Source organism: Manihot esculenta, chromosome 13 (assembly GCF_001659605.2).
Source record: "Manihot esculenta cultivar AM560-2 chromosome 13, M.esculenta_v8, whole genome shotgun sequence".
Classification (NCBI taxonomy): Eukaryota; Viridiplantae; Streptophyta; class Magnoliopsida; order Malpighiales; family Euphorbiaceae; genus Manihot; species Manihot esculenta.
In genome coordinates, this window is record NC_035173.2 from 15,979,114 (window position 1) to 15,997,238 (window position 18,125).

Sequence of the window (18,125 nt, forward strand, 5' to 3'; positions counted from 1 at the left end):
TTAATTTAATTTATTTAGTTTTATTACAAAGAAAATAATTCTTTTCCTGTAAATTAGTGCTATTTTATATTTTTTTATGAAAGAGGGTTGATATTTACTTTTATGAAAAAGTATTGATATTTATTTTTTGATTTAATAATTAATTTTGAAATATTAACATTAAATAAATAATAATATAGTGGTATGTTGAAATTTATTTTTATTGATTTAGTAATTAATTTTGAGATATCGATATTAAATAAATAGTGATATAATATAATAATCGTCAAGACTGATCTCTCAATCTATAAATTATTAAAGTATATTATATATTAAATCACTGTTATGTCACAATAACTTTTATGGATTATTCGGTATTAATTAGATTTTTAGGAGATATGATTTTTTTTAAGCAATTTTTAGAAAATATAATAATTAACTCTATAATATAAAGTTAATGATCGCATAGACCAATATACGTATTTTTAAATAAATACTCTTGAGTTCTAAACAACTATCTCACATGTTTTTTTGTAGAGTGACTAATTGCGATATAATTTTATTTTATGTGCGATACATAAAAATTAATTTAATTTTAAGATTTGAATTTGTGTATGAACTAATTGCAGTTTGGATATATATTAATTTTAAGTTATTTCTTATTAGATCATTTGAGATGTCAAAATTAACTAGCAATGACGCTGTAGGGATAAAAGGTGCTACTTTTGTTTCTCAATCTCAAAGTACTTTCGTTTCAGTTTAGGTACTTCGACTGTAAATCTATCATAATATTTTAACAAAATTAGTTAAAGTTAGTTGAGTTTGGACGATAACTTATTTTAAATTCCAACGATTAATAACTATGTATAATTGTTATTATTAATATATAAAATAATGAATAAAAATATATATAATATATTATTTAATTATCATTTAAATATATATAAAATTCATAATTTATTGTATAATATATAAGTTTTAAAAATATGATTAGTAATTAAATATAATTTATTCTTTTAATGTATATATATATATTATATAAAAATAAAAATAATTATTTTTATAATATTTATTTTATATGTATAAATAATTTATTAATATATATTATAATTTATTTTATTGTGAAAATTTTTATAATTAAATAATCTAAATAAAAAATAAAGTCTCATGAAAAAGAAAACTTTAAAATTAGAGTAGATTAAAAGGCCAGCTATTAGGTCATTTATGCCTCTGTTTTTAAAAAAACTTACCAAATATATAATATAGTTGTTTGAATTAATAAAAAAAATCAAACTAAATCAATTTAATTTAATTTAATTTTTTATTATTGATTTATTTAAACTTAAATTTCGTGGGTATTTTGTTTTTGTTGAGTAAGTATAAAGAATGAAACTTGGTCATCAGAAAATTTCCAAACACTGAATGGTAAGTAAAATAAATTTTTTAGATCTGTTGGATTACTTCAGTCGGCACCGGCGACGAAAAATTGTACAATGGTAAGTAAAATAAATTTCCAAACCCTAATTCCTTTTTCATTTTACTCGAGCTTCCCTCTCTCCGTCGCGCCTCTCTCCCCCACTTCACTGACGACTGCCGGCAGCCCAGTCGGCACCGGCGACGTTTCCTTTCTCTCCCCAGCGACGATAAATCTTCTCTCTCCTCAGTCAGCGATATCTCCTTCTCTCTCTCCAGTCGGCGACATCTCCCATCAACGCCTCTCTCCCCTACTTCATTGACGAGTGCCGGCAGCCCAGTCGGCACCGGCGACGTCTCCTTTCTCTCCCCAGTCAGCGATATCTCCTTCTCTCTCTCCAGTGTGGCGACATCTCCCACTTCCCAGTCGGAGACAACTCTTCCCTCTCCCCAGTCGGCATCGGTGACATCTCCTTCTCTCTCCCCAGTCGGTGACATCTACTCTTTCCAATCGACGCTTCTCTCTCCCACTTCACTGACGACTGCTGGCAGCCCAGTCGGAGACAACCCTTGCTCTCCCAATCGGCGTCAGGGACATCTCCTTTGACTGGAACTCCTTCAGGTTTGCAATCAAATTTTTTGATAATCAAAATCTTTTATGTACATGTTTTTAAAGAATTTTTAGTTGCTATTAAAGATTTTTAAAATTTATGGACTATTAATTTGAATACTGTTAAAAAATTTGATTATTTGTTATTTGATTACTGTAACACTGTTGATTTTTAGAATTTATGGACTATTAATTTGATTTATGGACTATTAATTCGATTATTAATCTTATTATTTACCATTTGATTACTGTTAATCTGATAATTAATATCTTTTTTAGTTGCTGTTAAAATATGTTAATACTATCAGATTTCATGCTGTTTAAGAAAAATATATGTTAACACTATCCGATTCCTAATTCAGATTTGTTATTTGGGTTATAATATCCAAATCTTTATATTTTTTGTCATTGGAAAAATCGGGTTTGAGTACTGTATGAGTGTTATTAAACAGATTTGGAAGTGGTATGGGTATTAAAATTAAAATACTAAATGGATTTGGGAATTTTACATATAATCTGGTTCTGTTTTGGATACTCTCAATTTTACGGGAACCTTGCCCTTTTACATCCCTATATTAAACCCTTGCCGTTCTCCTTCCTTATTATTCATGCACCATCGTCTCCTGCCTCAAACAACTCAGCTTTGTTGACTTGGTTAGGCGCAATTTTTGAAAATTTCCTCAATCAATTAATTCGGAGGCACAAGTAGTGATAATTTTTTGTTTCTAAAGCTGAAAAATGGCAGAAGAGAAAGAAGAAGTGAAGACGTTTAAGGATTTGGGGATATGCGAACAATTGTTGGAAGCGTGTGACGATTTGGGATGGAAAAACCCTACGAAGATACAAGCCGAAGCAATTCCCCATGCTCTTGAAGGTTTATTCTCTTTTTTTATTATGAATTTATCTCGTTCATAGTTATATTTGTTTTAGTCGATGATCTGTTGCTGATGATGACTATATACTTTTTAATTTTTTAGGCAAAGACTTGATCGGTCTTGCTCAAACAGGTTCTGGTAAAACTGGAGCTTTTGCTCTTCCCATATTGCAATCGCTTCTCGAAGCTTCAGAGAAATCTGTGCAACCGTTCTTTGCTTGTGTGATGTCTCCTACGAGGTTTTCGGGCCTACCTATTTTTGTTTGACTATGAAACAGTAGTTGTTTGATTTAATTAGGAATTCTTTATATCTATAGATGGGTTATTTATATTTTATTTTCCTGTTATTGAAGGGAATTGGCAATTCAGATAGCAGAGCAATTTGAAGCTTTAGGATCTGGCATTGGTGTGAAGTGTGCTGTGGTAGGCTTTTACTCTAAACTGATAAGATGTTCATAGAATAAGTTTTATGATTTAACTATTTCTCATTTCATAAAACTATGACAATTTTTTTGTTTTTAACTTAGCCATTAAATTTTGAGTATTAAACTTTCATTTTCCCTCTTTTTAATAGCTTGTTGGTGGGGTAGATATGGTGCAACAGGCTATCGCACTTGGAAAGCGACCGCACATCATTGTAATTATTTTTAACATTTTGCAAAACTCTAATAGGGTGTGTTCAACACTGTTTGGTCAGTATGTTGTGTATTTTTTTTTTCCTTTTGGTTTTGCCTTTGATGTTAAACAAATATAATAATATATTGCATGCTAAGAATGGGAAAAGATTTTTTCAATTTCTTGCTTCATTGTAGGTTGGAACCCCCGGGCGTCTTGTGGATCATTTGTCGAACACAAAAGGTTTTTCTCTACGCACACTGAAATACTTGGTATGGTCTTTTTAATGTTATGATTTAAGTTGCTGTCTTTTTAAGATATATATATATATATATAGATACTTAGATGCTCTATGGCTGCTGTGGATATAAGTTTTGCATTCATTTGAATTGTTTATTGTTTGTTTGCACATTGAACAGGTTTTAGATGAGGCAGACAGGTTGCTAAATGAGGATTTTGAGAAATCACTTGATGAAATTCTAAAGGTTATACCACGGGATCGAAGAACATACTTATTTTCTGCAACTATGACCAAAAAGGTATGTAATAGAAATGTGGTACTTTTGTCGAAAAGAAGCTTTGAGGGTTTTGCTATATTTCCTGCTCATGAGAGGAATGCTTTTGGTGGTACCAACTTGTCAAACGTTCATGCAATTTTTTTTTTAATTTTATTTTTTTTTGTCAAATGTTGTATTATCTTGATTGTGGCCTATCTGTACTGCCTAATGATGGAGAAGTAGCTCCTAGATGAGTGTAGATGATAGTTTACTATCTGCGAAATGGTCTGTTTTGGTAGCACATGGATTATGTCTAACTGTATCTGATAATACTCTTTCACAAAGTGAAAGATTACTTGTGAAGTTGTTGAAAAAATATACAGAAAGATGCTGCAAGGATGAAAGTTTGACAATTTGTCCTCTTGTTTTTGTAGGTGAAAAAGCTCCAGAGGGCATGTCTAAGGAATCCAGTGAAGGTATGGTAATATCATTTCCATCTATCTTATTGTTTCTTCATGCTCATTTTGGCTACTGGTAACTCATGCAAGTCCTTCAATTGTTTCAGATAGAAGCAGCATCTAAATATTCCACTGTTGACACATTGAAGCAGCAATATCGCTTTATTCCTGCCAAATACAAGGTTTGTACTTTTTCAATTGCTGGATTACTTCAGTGGATGTTATTGATTAGAAAAAGGGTAATTGGTGGTCATTCATTTATAGTTGGAGCATTAATTCTTAGCAAACAGTTTAATAAAGGATTGACCCCTAAAAATTGACTGCAGCTTGATCTGAAACTGTTGAATAAAATAAAGTTTTGGAACAGCATACCTCAGGAGTTCTATCATGTGATTCAGTGATTGCTGTCTGTGAAGACCCTTGTGGAAGAATAAGGCTAAAAATTTATATTCCTTGTTAAATTATACTTTATGGAGGAAAGAAAAAGGATCTTTAATTCATCTTTTGCATATATGTGGATTTTATTGTTATGGCAAGGGAAAAGTTTTAGGTGATATAAACTCTGATTTTCATTTGCGTTCATCTATAGTGAATTAATCATGAAGAATTGCAAGGTACAACTGTATTGTGCATATTGAATTTTAGGTGATTTGTTGGTTCTCATAATATACTTGTTTTTTTTTTTGTTCATTCAAGATTATACTTGTGTGACAATTTGAACTCAATGAACCAAGGGCTGCTTTATTTCTTGGCTAACTGATTTAACGACTTGTCAGGTTCTTTTTGTTTGTCATGATTACAGGATTGCTACCTTGTATATATTCTGACAGAGATGTCCGGAAGTACTTCCATGGTTTTTACTCGAACATGTGATGCTACTACTTTTTTGGCCTTGGTCCTCCGAAACCTTGGTTTAAGGGCCATCCCAATTAATGGTCATATGACTCAGGTAGACTGATTTAGTCAAAATACTTGTTCTTGATTCTTATATTAAGTATAGGATATCTTTTTCCTTGTTATCGAATAGGACCTCACTTTTAGTGGAATATTGCAACAGTCAAAGAGACTGGGAGCCTTAAATAAGTTCAAAGCTGGAGAGTGCAATATTCTTATATGCACTGATGTGGCAAGTAGAGGACTTGATATTCCATCAGTGGATATGGTTATTAATTATGATATCCCTACAAACTCAAAGGTTAGGCTTTCTATTTTTCTTTTTCTGGCGTGCTTTCACAATTCTTAATGTGCGAAGCTACTGTGTTGTGTTCTAGAACTTTTTTTTAACCTCTAATTGGTCTCAATATTCTTTCCCTCCAAGCAATTGAGAAGTTCTATCTTATCTAGTTCCTGCAAATTAGTGTTATTCAGCTGGTTACTTGTGTACCTAATAGGTTGGGAGACATGTAATTAACAAACTGGGTGGTACTTGATTTATTTTAGTATTATAATAATGGGAATATTGTCAGTGTTGCACTCAAAGATTTCTTACATACAAAGAAAGAGAATATTTCAATAATTATTTAATGAGCAGTGTGCACACAAATTTTAAACCTTTGATTGTCCATTGCAACTTTTTACCTGAATCCTTTATAAACTATATTCTGCCTGCCCAATGAATGGAGGCTTTTCTATATCTCCAAATGCACAAGTTTTTACTCACATGGCTATTTATGGATGTAAAATTAATGATTTATTAGAGAATTTATAAGAACTTCCAGGTTTTAATCTCTTTCCCTGCCTATCACATACTTGTTATCACTTGCTTTCCACTTTTTGAAGTTTCTTTACAAATCTTTTCTGGACAGCCTAGTAATGAAAGCAGTATAAGAATTTCTGATAATTTTACTTAATTTATTTTTTGATATCGAGTGGGTGCAGGATTACATTCATCGTGTTGGAAGAACTGCCCGTGCAGGACGATCTGGGGTTGCAATCTCGCTTGTGAATCAGTATGAACTGGAGTGGTATCTACTGATAGAGAAGCTTATTGGTAGGCTAGACATTCTATGCTGCTGCTTAGAGACTAATTTATTTTTCACTGGGTTTTGGGGGTGAGATGTGCTTCATAGACTGAACAACATATCATCATGTTCCAGGTAAAAAGTTACCTGAATTTCCTGCTGAGGAAGAGGAAGTCTTGCTTCTGCTGGAGCGGGTCACTGAAGCCAAAAGAATTTCCCAGATGGTATTAACTTGTATTTGATTAGCCTTTTTATTTTTCTCTAATATGAAAGCTTCAAACTTCCTATAATTTGCTTGTCTGGTTATTAAATTTGGATACTGGCAACTTCACCTGCAAATGCTGGCTTAACAATTGAAATATCAAATTACTAATCTTGAGCTCTTTATTTCTCAAATTATATTGTAAACTGTTTTGCTTGCTTTTTTATGATCGTATTTGGTTGTAATGTTTGAATGTTAATTTTCTGCTAGATTATCTACTTTTTTGCTGTTATTATTTATTCAATTAGCTTCATCAATTGTTGCACTTCTGTTTGTAGAAAATTAAAGAATCTGGTGGCAAGAAGAGGAAGGGCGGAGGAGATGGTGAAGAAGAAATTGAAAAATATTTAGGCATCAAGGATAAGAAGTCCAAGAAGTTCAAGAAAAGATGAGATCAGCATAACCTTCTGTGGAATTTTTTTTTTTTTTTAAAATATTTTGTTATGTAAAATAACATTCATTGATTACACAGTATTACTTCCCTTCATAATTACATAGCGAACTATTCTCTCTCAGCATTTAGACGACTTTATAAATAACTTTTTTAAAATAAATTGAATAATAAATTCATAAATTAAAATTTATAAATCACTTAAATATTAATTTTTTAAGATTATATCATTTAAAAGTAGAGTATAATCATTAGAAGATATAATTTTAAGTTTATAATAAAAAATCAAGTTAGTGGGATCATCATGAGTAATAAGTTTAATGTATTATATAATAAATATGTTGTTAATATAAAATAATAAAATACTAAATGGTAAATTAATAAGTAACACTAAATACTTTTAATTAAAATATTATAAAAGAAATTACAAATAACATTTTCTCGGTATTTTTAATAAATAAATTATTATTATTATTTTATTTTTTTATAGTGTACAGTTTATAAATGTTATATCAATTATATATAAATAATATTGTTTTTAGGTTAGAATTTTAAAGTAACAATAAAAAGTTCACACTCATAAAATTTTGTAAATTAGGAATTACTTTGGCCACTTTAAAATTTCTTTTAAAATTTGAATAATGTAACTCGTTACTCATGTAAACATTATTTAATTTTATATGTATTTAAAATTTAAAAAATAAATATATAATTTGATTCGTATCTATTAATTTTTTTTTCAATTTAAATTGTTCATGAAAAATATTAAATAGTTTAATTATTGCTTATATTTTTTTTTTAATTTAAAATTTATTTAATCTAAATATTAAATCAGTACACTCATTCATAAAATAAATACCATACATATTAGTTTTATATATTTTACATATCTCAATCTAGATCAATTGCTTTTGTAAACGAAAAGAATATAATATGTATTAATTTTAACAGTTTTAATTATTATTCAATTATAATAAAAATATATAGTGAAATAAAAATATATTTAAAAATGTTATTTAAATGCAATAGAAATCTCATAATTATAGTTATATTATATATTTTTTTATAATAATATAATTTTATTTAAAAATTAATTAAATTAATATTAAAAATAAATATTTAAAATACATAAATAACAATATTCACCTACGGCCAAAGTAGAATATATTACTAATAATTTTTCACTTGCAAGACATTAAAATTAAAATATTCAAGATATAATGTTTTGGTGGGCCATAGGTAAGGCCTTTTTTTCCATATTTCTAGAGGGGGATGGGGGCGGCGGTGGAGTTGGTGCTGTTGATTCAAAAGGGAGAAAAGCGTGCGTGTAGTGAATAAACTTCCAAGCCTCTTGCGGGTAGGGCGGTGGCCCTCTCCGCCGCCTTCCTTTGGATCCTCGGCGACTGGATGTCAACCTCAATTACCCTGAGCTGACCTCTCAGCCTCCACATGAGGAATTTTGGTTTTTTGCGTGGACAAAAAACCTATTTTTAAATATTGGATAAAAAACTTCCAACCTCAAATATTGGATAAAAAAATTTAAACCTATTTTTAATATTTATATTTTAACCTTAAAATTTTAAACAATAAAATTAATTTTTTCATATTCATCTCAATTTTACTCATTTGATTTAATCAATTTTCACCCATTTATACCAAAAACTTCATATTTATATAAAAAATATATTGTTAAAATAAAAAAATATATTTTAAAAATTATTTTATTATTCAAATAAAATCTTAGAAACTATATTGTAATTTTTAATAATTTTTCAGATTCAATTTAGTACTTTTAGTTATAATCATAATAAATTAAAAAAAATTAATTTTATTATTTAAAATTTAAAATTTTAAATATAAATATGAAGTACAGTGAATATTTAGATTTTTTTATCCAATAAATCTTTTAAAAAATAATTTTATGTAGTATAACACTTGAACTATAAATTTCTTGATCAAAATTAATTAAAGTAAATTATTAAAATTAAAATAAATTAGAAAATTTTAACTTTATTGCCGAGATTTTAAAATTATGATATAAATATGAAAAATAATAAACATATAAATTTTCTTTCTCCAATCAACCTAATGAAATCTATTTCACAAATAAGTTTATAAAACCATGATCTAAAATTAAGGGTGTCGTTCGTTTTTATTGTTTTTTATTTGATAAAAAATAAAAAATTTATTTGGTTATTATTGTTTCGTTTTTATTTTTATTATTTATTTTAAAATATTTTTAAAATCAAAAAATTAAAAACTGAAAATCACGAATATTAATTTTCTTATTATAATTTTTATCAAACTATTATATTTTTTTACTATTTTTATCATATTATTATTATTAATTTTAAAATTTTATTTTCATTAATTAAATTTATGTTTTTAAATATATATTCTTCCAATTAATTTATAAAATATATTTTTATTTTATTATTATAAAAAATTTATTATTTATTTCTTTTACCTAAAAATACTCATTAATTAACTTTTTAATTTTAAAAATACATTAAAAAATACTTGAAATTTTAATAAATCTATTAATTAAATTTTTTATTATTTTTATTTTTTAAATATTTTATTATTTAGTCTATATAGTATAAAAAAACTTAATAATTGATCTCTCAATTTTATAAAAATATCTATTAATTATAGAAAAATTTATTAGTGTTTAATCCATTTAAAAATATAAAAAAAAATTATTGTTTAATTTATATAATATAAAAAAATTTATTAGTTGATTTTTTAATTTTTAAAAATATATTAAAATGACTCAAAACTATTAAAAAAATACTAATTATTTCTTTTATTAATTTAACTATTAAGTATTTCATTTAGTTCAAGTGGTAAGAGAAAATTTATTAATTAGTATCTCAATTTTACATAAGAGAAAATTTATTAATTAGTCTCTCAGTTTTACGTAAGAGAAAATTTATTAATTAGTCTTTCAATTTCATAAAAATATTTACTATTTAATCTCTTCGTATTGATGGCAATTTAATTTTTTATAATATTTAATAACTAAAATTAATGGAGGAATTAATTAATATATTTTTTAAAATTTTAAAGATATTTTAATATATTTTTAAAATTAGATAATTAATTAGTGAACTTTTAAAATCAAGTAATTAATTAGTGAGTTTTTATATATCACAAGCAATAAATAATAATTTTTTATTTTTATAAAATTTAATTATTAAAATTAATAAATAGATTAATTAATAGACTTTTTCAATTTTAAAGATATTTTAATATATTTTAAAATTAATAAACTAACTAATAAGTTTTTTGATATTACATAATTAAATAGTAATTTTTTTATTATAATCTTATATAATTTATAAAAATAATTTAATATTACTTTTATGTATAATTATTTGTATCATATTTAAAAAAAAATATTTTCTTATGTTTATGTAATAAAATGTAAACTTATATTTATACAAATAATTTTAAAAAAATCGTTTACAAGTAAATAATAAAAATTAAAAAAATTATTTTTAAATTTAAAATAACAAAAAATAGAAACCGTAGAGGGTTACTAAATGCATCTAACTTAACTGTTTGGTAGAGCGCATGGACCTCCCAGCTAGTGGTAATTTAATAATTTTATATAATGCATCAATAGATTAATTAATCATTTGTTGACTTGTGCACTGGATAAACACTATACTTAAAGTTTTCTTTATTTGATTTTAATAAATTTAAAATGTTTAAATAATTTATATATTTTTTTAATTAAAAATTAAAAATTAAAAAAATAAAATCTGAAATCTCTCAGATTTATTTAAATACAGTGATAATTGTGAGTCCATATATATTATTTTTTTATTTATTATATTTATATTTATATTTGCATTTATTTCTGCATAGAGTTAATCTCTTTTATGGTTATCTTATTCCACTTTACAGATGTTATTTTCATGTATTTTGTACAGGAAACAATTTATTATTAATTAATTAATTTTCAGATTAATAGCTAAAAAAATACGTCTCCATTCCATAATTTCATTCATCTTACTTTTTTATATTAAAAAAAGTTATTAATTTATTAATTAAATTTATTTTTAATATAAAATAAAAAAATAAATTTTATTAAATTAAGCGATGGTTTGAATATTTATTTAAAAAATATATTAAAAATAAAATAGAATTATAAAAATTAATTTATATGTTAACTATAATAATAAAAAATATAAAATATTTTAAAATAAATAAAAATAAAAAATAAATAAAATTATGAGAGCCTGAGTATAAATTTTTAACTTTCAACATATTTACCTATATATGATTTAACAAATGGTTAAATTTAATAATCATATTGGCAAGGATAAAATAGAGATAATTAATTGTAAAAAATAAAATAGATTTATTAAGAAAGAGTATAAGATAAATCTATAAAAAAACTTTAGATTTTTTTCTTTGCCATTAATCCTTAATTTTATCAAATAAATGTAATAACAAAAACACGTATAATGAAAGCTATTTCTAGAAGATATTGATAAATATTTTCAGGATTCCTGCCCAAATATTTTTCATATTTTTTTTAATTTTTTGACAAATTTATAATATTTTTATTTTTTATATTAATTAAATATAAAAAAATAGCTATTTTATTAATAAAAATCAAATATATATTTGTACATCTATATTTTAATATTTTTATTAAATATTTCAACATAATTTATTAAATATTTTAACTTTAATAGTAATTTAATAAATATTTAAATTTTACAAAAATATTATTTTTAAACACTCATAAATTAAAAAAATATTATTTTTAAACAGTTAAATTTTTTAAAGTATATTTATTTAAAAATAATAGATTTAATTAAATTATATATTTAAAAGTAATGTTTTTTTAAAATTTAAATATTTATTAAATTATGATAAAAATAAAAATAGTGACTTATAAATAAAAATTAAGAGTAATCAAATTAAAAATAATCAAAATAGATTTAATCAAATTATATTTAAAAATAATATTTTTTAAAATTTAAATATTTATTAAATTACAGTAAAAAATAAAATATCTTATAAATAAAAATTAAAAATAATCAAATTATCAAATTACGATAAAAATTAGCATTATTTTAATTAAAACAATATAACAGATTATGTTTGGTAATAATTTAAAAAAATATTTAATATTTTAATTTATTTTTTTATTAATCACTGTCTGACCAATTATTCACTACTTAAACGGTTAACAATTACTGCAACAATTAGCTAATATTGCTGAACATGGCTGTTTTCAATATCTCAATGTCTATGTGTAGCTTGTGCACAATCTTTCTGTTATCCAATGACTTCCAAAATAATTATAATATTGTTTCACTAAAAGATTTTTGAGGATTATTAATTTAATGGATGCTTCTTTTAATAACCCTTAAAAATCTGTTGATAATTTCAATTATCAAAATATTATCAACAAATTTTAATAAGTTGCTAAAACTTTTATTGGTAACTTTTTATCAATAGATTTCCATTGATATTACGAATATATTTTAAAATTTGTTAGTAAATAAAGAAAAAATTGAAAATTAAAAAATTAAATATTATTACCCCGTCGTAAAATTACCACCACAATTAAAAATTTTATTTAATAAAACTTTTGCTACTTTAAAAATAAAAAAGTTTGATAGTTAATATTATTTTATTATTATAAATGTTTTGTTTTATGTTCAAACAGTTATTGGGAATGCAATATAATTAATGGGATAATGGTATTTCAAAGAGAAAAAAAAATGATGAAATTATTATAGAAAAAAGAGAAAACAACAAATAAAATGAGAGAAGTTAGAAAAAAAAAAGATAAAAGAAAATTGAAATGTGATAAAAAGGATGAAAAAGAGAAGAAAATAATGAAAAAAGGAAGAAAATAATTGAATGGAAAAAATTATAAAAAAAGAAAGAAAATGAAAAAAAATGATGGAAAATGAAAGAAAAGAAAAGAAAATAATAGAAAGGAAAAAAATAAAAGGGGGAAAAAGAATGAAAAATAAAGAAAATAAGAGAAAAATAAAAATTAATACATTTATAAAAAATGAATTTTATCAATTTCTTTTCGCTGATTCTCATATTCAAGTGAAAAATTCAATTATTTTAATTTTATAAAAAAATTATTTTTTAATAAATAAAATAAAAAATCAAACGAGAATTCAGATTTTTTCATGCATTGTATTTCAAATGGATGTAACTATATTTATTTAATTAATTTATTCAATTGAAAATGATTTCAATTTATGATATGGTAAGCATAACTCTACGTTGGAAGGTTTCTTTTGTTACTTAAAAAAAAAAAAAACTTACCATCCGTTAAATAGGATAAAAACCCCGAAGGAGGTAATATATACTCCCATAAAAAAACAAATTCTTAGTTTCATGAATTTAAAATTTGAGCAATGGTAGCGACTGGCAAATAAGCCAAGACTCAGCATTCTCCTCTGATTTTAAATTTTAGCAGTAACCAAAACGACAACACATTTTAAAACCGCAAAAACATTTGTAACCGGATCTAAGCTGAGCCAAGCTAGGCCAGATTCCCTCTCAGACTCGGGTCCACCGGTTGAAGAAAATATTTTCTTTGCCAATATATATATATTTCTAAATAATTAATTTTACTTTTAAATTATTTTATAAAACTAAAATTAAAATTTTAAATTTGATGTAAATTTACTCTTAAATTATTATTAAAAAATAAATAAAATAATATTTATATAATTTAAGAATATGAGTTACATTATCCTTTATTTATCTTTTAATAATAGGTTAGGTATAAATTTAAATAAAAAGTTTAATATTTTTATTTAAAGTAAATTTAACTTTTTTGTCAAAATATTTTTCAATAAAATTATTTATTAAAAAATAATTTTTTATTATTTAATGACAATATCGAATAGTAAAAATTATATAAAACCAATTATATTAATAAAATTATCATTCTTTAAAAGAATTCTTATTTTTCTTAAAATTTTTAATTACTAATAAAAATATTTTTATTAATAATTTTAAAATTCCTTAAATATTAAAATAAAAAAAGCTTTTCAAAAAAATAAACCAAGATTTATGAGGTCCTAAACCACCAGTGCCGTCAGCGGACATTCTCTTGACCGACCGACCGGTCCAACCCGAACCAAACGGCTCGCTTGTGTTGTGTCTAAAAATACAGCGCCACAGAAGCTGATATAGCAAGAAAAGCCGAGTAGATTATGTAAGTTAAATTACTGGATGATCCTTACACTATGTTTATCAAATATTGGAGTCATCGTGTAATTCTCTTTATAAATATATATAATAACCAACGGCTGAGATGAAATCAGGAAACCAAAGGCGGTAGCATGAACATGGATGTTGTGGAAAAAAGCTGTCAGCCAGGTCACCCTATCTTTTCTCGTGGTCGAAATTATTCCCCCTTCGCCTTTTCCAATTCTTAATTTGGTCCAAATTTCATTTGCATTTCAAAAATCCTCTGCTATATATACGCACTCTTCTTCGCTAGCTGCCCTTAGCAGCTGTTTCTCTCTCTCTCTCAGCATCTCTTGTGTGTACAAAAGAAAACCTCAGAAAGTTCCCCGGCCGTCTCCGTAGATTGGCTTGGCTTGTTTCGTTTTGATCTTTCTTCTTTGCTTCGATCTCTTCTCTAATATAAGGTAAGCTTCGATCCTTTTGGTCTCGTTAATTTCGTTTCTCGTTCATGGTGTTTGAGTAGATCGGTTTGTGCTCTGTTGTAGTGTCTTTGAGAAATCGGTTGCTTTGGTCGGTTGTTCTATTGTTTTTGTGTTGCTGATCTATGGATTTGGCACCTGTGTTTGTCTATATTTTTGTTGCTAGTGGAGAGATCTGGAGCTAGGCATTGTGTTCGTTTGATCAAGTGTATGTTATGCTGTGATCGCTTACTTAGTTTCCTGATCTGGGTTTCTCATTTCTGGATCTGTGATTGTACAATTTGATCTGCTTCTCTATTTTGCGTTTGATTTCACTTTCCGTTTTTTATAAGTTGTTCTGTTCCATTTGTTCTTTCCGATCTAGGTATGAACTGATGCTCTTGTTTTGCTATTGATCTGACAGTGTGAAATTGATGAGTCGTGAAAAAAAGTAAAAGTGAAAGCTAATAACGTTACTGGGAGCATGAAGGAAAATAAACGACTTATAATGACTACCTCTTTCAATTTTGATTTTCTCGAATGGGAATTATAAGGATTTCAACTCTCAATAATTGTTAAGCCCCTGTAGCAAGGTTTTGTTTATCTACTTAATTATTGAAAATTAATGTTGGATATAGAAGGTGAAGATATTTGTTCATCCCTGATGCTGCTATGAGGTGTATAATTCAGAACAATTCGATATAAGACTGTACAAGTACTACTTTTACAATATATCTTTCATTCATGAAGATGGCATTGGAAAACAAGTTCGAAATGCTTGTGTGTCTCTCTGTATGTTTATAATTCTTCTTTCTGTCCCTCATTTATTTTTTTACATGCTTATGCAGCTTTTTAAAAAATGGCTGATGCTGAGGATATTCAACCCCTTGTCTGTGACAATGGAACTGGAATGGTGAAGGTTAGTTTATTATCTTCTGATTATTAAAATTAATTTGTTAATTTTTTTTCACTCCATTTTCTGAATGTTGAGGACTTCTTGTGCAGGCTGGGTTTGCTGGTGATGATGCACCCAGGGCAGTGTTTCCCAGTATTGTTGGAAGACCCCGCCACACTGGTGTTATGGTTGGAATGGGTCAAAAGGATGCCTATGTAGGTGATGAAGCACAATCGAAAAGAGGTATTCTGACCTTGAAATACCCAATTGAGCATGGTATTGTCAGCAACTGGGATGATATGGAAAAGATCTGGCATCATACTTTCTACAATGAGCTTCGTGTTGCCCCTGAGGAACATCCAGTGCTTCTCACTGAGGCTCCTCTCAACCCTAAGGCCAACAGAGAGAAGATGACCCAAATCATGTTTGAGACCTTTAACGTGCCTGCAATGTATGTTGCCATCCAGGCTGTTCTTTCCTTGTATGCCAGTGGTCGTACAACTGGTATGTATAGGTTATGGCCGTTACTATTGTGGATCCTGCATGATTCATTACATGGATGATTTTGTGCTTAGTGCCTTTTCATATGTAACAGGTATTGTACTGGATTCTGGTGATGGTGTGAGCCACACTGTTCCCATCTATGAAGGTTATGCTCTTCCACATGCTATCCTGCGTCTGGACCTTGCTGGTCGTGATCTCACCGATGCTTTGATGAAGATTCTCACTGAGAGAGGGTACATGTTCACCACCACAGCTGAACGGGAAATTGTCCGCGACATGAAGGAGAAACTTGCATATGTTGCCCTTGACTATGAGCAGGAACTTGAAACTGCCAAAAGTAGCTCGTCAGTTGAGAAGAACTATGAACTTCCTGATGGCCAGGTCATCACCATTGGAGCTGAAAGATTCCGTTGTCCAGAAGTCCTGTTCCAGCCATCTCTCATTGGAATGGAAGCTGCAGGAATTCACGAGACTACTTACAACTCTATCATGAAGTGTGATGTGGATATCAGGAAGGACCTCTATGGTAACATTGTGCTCAGTGGTGGTTCCACTATGTTCCCTGGCATTGCAGACCGAATGAGCAAGGAGATCACTGCTCTTGCTCCAAGCAGTATGAAGATTAAGGTGGTGGCACCACCAGAGAGGAAGTATAGTGTCTGGATTGGAGGATCTATCCTTGCATCCCTCAGCACCTTCCAGCAGGTACTTTATCTCTCTTTCCTGGGCTTTTTAGTTCTACTCATATCTGTTGTAAAATGGAAAAAGACTGAGATGCTTGAAACATGTTGTATCAGATGTGGATTTCCAAGGGCGAGTACGACGAGTCTGGTCCATCCATTGTCCACAGGAAGTGTTTCTAAGTTGTACAAGTGCTTTGATGGCAGAGTTCTTTTTCGCATTTAGTTGGCCTTTTTTCGTGTCAAGGTGTCGTGAACTCAAAAGTATGGTTGATGTGGGAAATGTTGAGATGGGGTCATTAAAGGATGATATAATCTGAGAGCTTGATGTACCAAATAGCTTTACATCTATTGAGATTCATGTTATTGCAGCAAATGAGAGGGCTTTAACTGTAATGGTCCCTCTGGATGTGTTGGGCGGACGCTTTGGTACTCAAGACATTACTTTCCTCAAAATCTTGTGATTCAACCATGTCGTTTAGTAGGATGCTTCTAGCTGGAGAGTGATTGCGATTCTGCTTTTCCTTCTCTTTTGTTTTTTTTTTTTTTTTTTTTTTTCCTTTCAAAATTTTTTCCTTGTTCCAATATTTGAAGGTTTTTTCCCCTGGGGACATTAATGTTAATAGTTATTGTATGAGAAATTTTATCTAGCGTCAGTTTGCCGGTCATAAACCATGTGGAAATTATATTTAATACTTCGTTTGAATTTGATTTCTGCTCTGCGCATGTCCAATGACCTCTGTTTTTGTTACTATCGTTTTAATACTTGCATCTTCGCTTCTATTCGTGCAGAAGGTAATTGGCTAGCTATTTCCTTTATATCAAATTGCAGTCGAATTTTAAAATTTGCAATAGTGAAATGTAGTAATTACTTTGAGTAAAATTTATTAAATGAATATCGACAATTGTGTCCATTATTTTGCATGTCATTTTGAATAAAAGTTTGTTGTTTTTCAGCTACTCGTCTAAACTTGTGGCAAACATTTTCTAAAGATTTTGAGCTAATCTATATGGTATCTTGGGTAAATGGTTGGTGCTTAAAATTTCAAATTCTTTAGGTTTTATTCTATAGTTGGGTGGAAGTTTCCTCTCTCAAATCCATAATTCAAATGTAAGGAGTAATTTTGTTAAACCATGCAAGAATGAAGAACTCATGTTGAGTTAGAAGGATAAGTAAATAGTGGCTCTTCAAGGACCAAGTGGGACACTGCTCACCATAATAGGAAGGATAGGAGGTGAGGACAGTAGGCAATTCTACACTTGTGAATTTTGTTTTAATTTATTTAATTGAAGATAAATTTCTGACTTCACATTGTACCACATTTCTCGGAATTCACAAA

At 27.5% G+C, this 18,125-nt stretch overlaps 2 protein-coding genes across 6 annotated transcripts; both read left to right on the forward strand.

Annotated features, from left to right (window-relative positions):
- The first annotated feature begins 1,383 nt into the window (after nucleotides 1–1,383).
- Nucleotides 1,384–7,092, forward strand: LOC110630221 (DEAD-box ATP-dependent RNA helicase 10). Of its 5 annotated transcripts, XM_021777594.2 has the most exons (15): nucleotides 1,384–1,475; nucleotides 1,580–2,014; nucleotides 2,734–2,876; nucleotides 2,980–3,115; nucleotides 3,230–3,299; nucleotides 3,451–3,513; nucleotides 3,689–3,763; nucleotides 3,911–4,030; nucleotides 4,423–4,464; nucleotides 4,554–4,628; nucleotides 5,249–5,395; nucleotides 5,474–5,641; nucleotides 6,325–6,436; nucleotides 6,543–6,631; nucleotides 6,948–7,092. In XM_021777594.2, the coding sequence occupies exons 3-15, from the start codon at nucleotides 2,741–2,743 to the stop codon at nucleotides 7,059–7,061; spliced, it is 1,347 nt and encodes a 448-aa protein (XP_021633286.1). In that variant the 5' UTR covers nucleotides 1,384–1,475; nucleotides 1,580–2,014; nucleotides 2,734–2,740; the 3' UTR covers nucleotides 7,062–7,092. The 5 variants fall into 5 exon arrangements, with proteins under 5 accessions (XP_021633286.1, XP_043805772.1, XP_021633288.1 ...); XM_021777596.2 differs by having other exon boundaries at nucleotides 1,399–2,014; nucleotides 5,504–5,641; XM_043949838.1 differs by having other exon boundaries at nucleotides 1,399–2,014; nucleotides 2,748–2,876.
- A 7,464-nt stretch (nucleotides 7,093–14,556) lies between these two features.
- Nucleotides 14,557–17,511, forward strand: LOC110629893 (actin-7). The gene is made up of 5 exons (XM_021777092.2): nucleotides 14,557–14,712; nucleotides 15,555–15,625; nucleotides 15,712–16,105; nucleotides 16,197–16,810; nucleotides 16,903–17,511. Exons 2-5 carry the CDS (start codon nucleotides 15,566–15,568, stop codon nucleotides 16,966–16,968), a joined length of 1,134 nt encoding a protein of 377 aa, XP_021632784.1. The 5' UTR covers nucleotides 14,557–14,712; nucleotides 15,555–15,565; the 3' UTR covers nucleotides 16,969–17,511.
- Nucleotides 17,512–18,125: the final 614 nt, after the last annotated feature.

Excerpts from the sequence above, each read along its gene's own strand:
- LOC110630221 (XM_021777594.2), top strand. The coding sequence starts at position 2,741 with ATGGCAGAAGAGAAAGAAGAAGTGAAGACGTTTAAGGATTTGGGGATA. Across the intron at positions 3,116-3,229 it reads TGTGTGATGTCTCCTACGAG|GGAATTGGCAATTCAGATAG; the intron begins GTTTTCGGGCCT and ends CTGTTATTGAAG. Across the intron at positions 5,396-5,473 it reads TTAATGGTCATATGACTCAG|GACCTCACTTTTAGTGGAAT; the intron begins GTAGACTGATTT and ends GTTATCGAATAG.
- LOC110629893 (XM_021777092.2), top strand. The coding sequence starts at position 15,566 with ATGGCTGATGCTGAGGATATTCAACCCCTTGTCTGTGACAATGGAACT. Across the intron at positions 15,626-15,711 it reads ATGGAACTGGAATGGTGAAG|GCTGGGTTTGCTGGTGATGA; the intron begins GTTAGTTTATTA and ends CTTCTTGTGCAG. Across the intron at positions 16,106-16,196 it reads TGCCAGTGGTCGTACAACTG|GTATTGTACTGGATTCTGGT; the intron begins GTATGTATAGGT and ends CATATGTAACAG.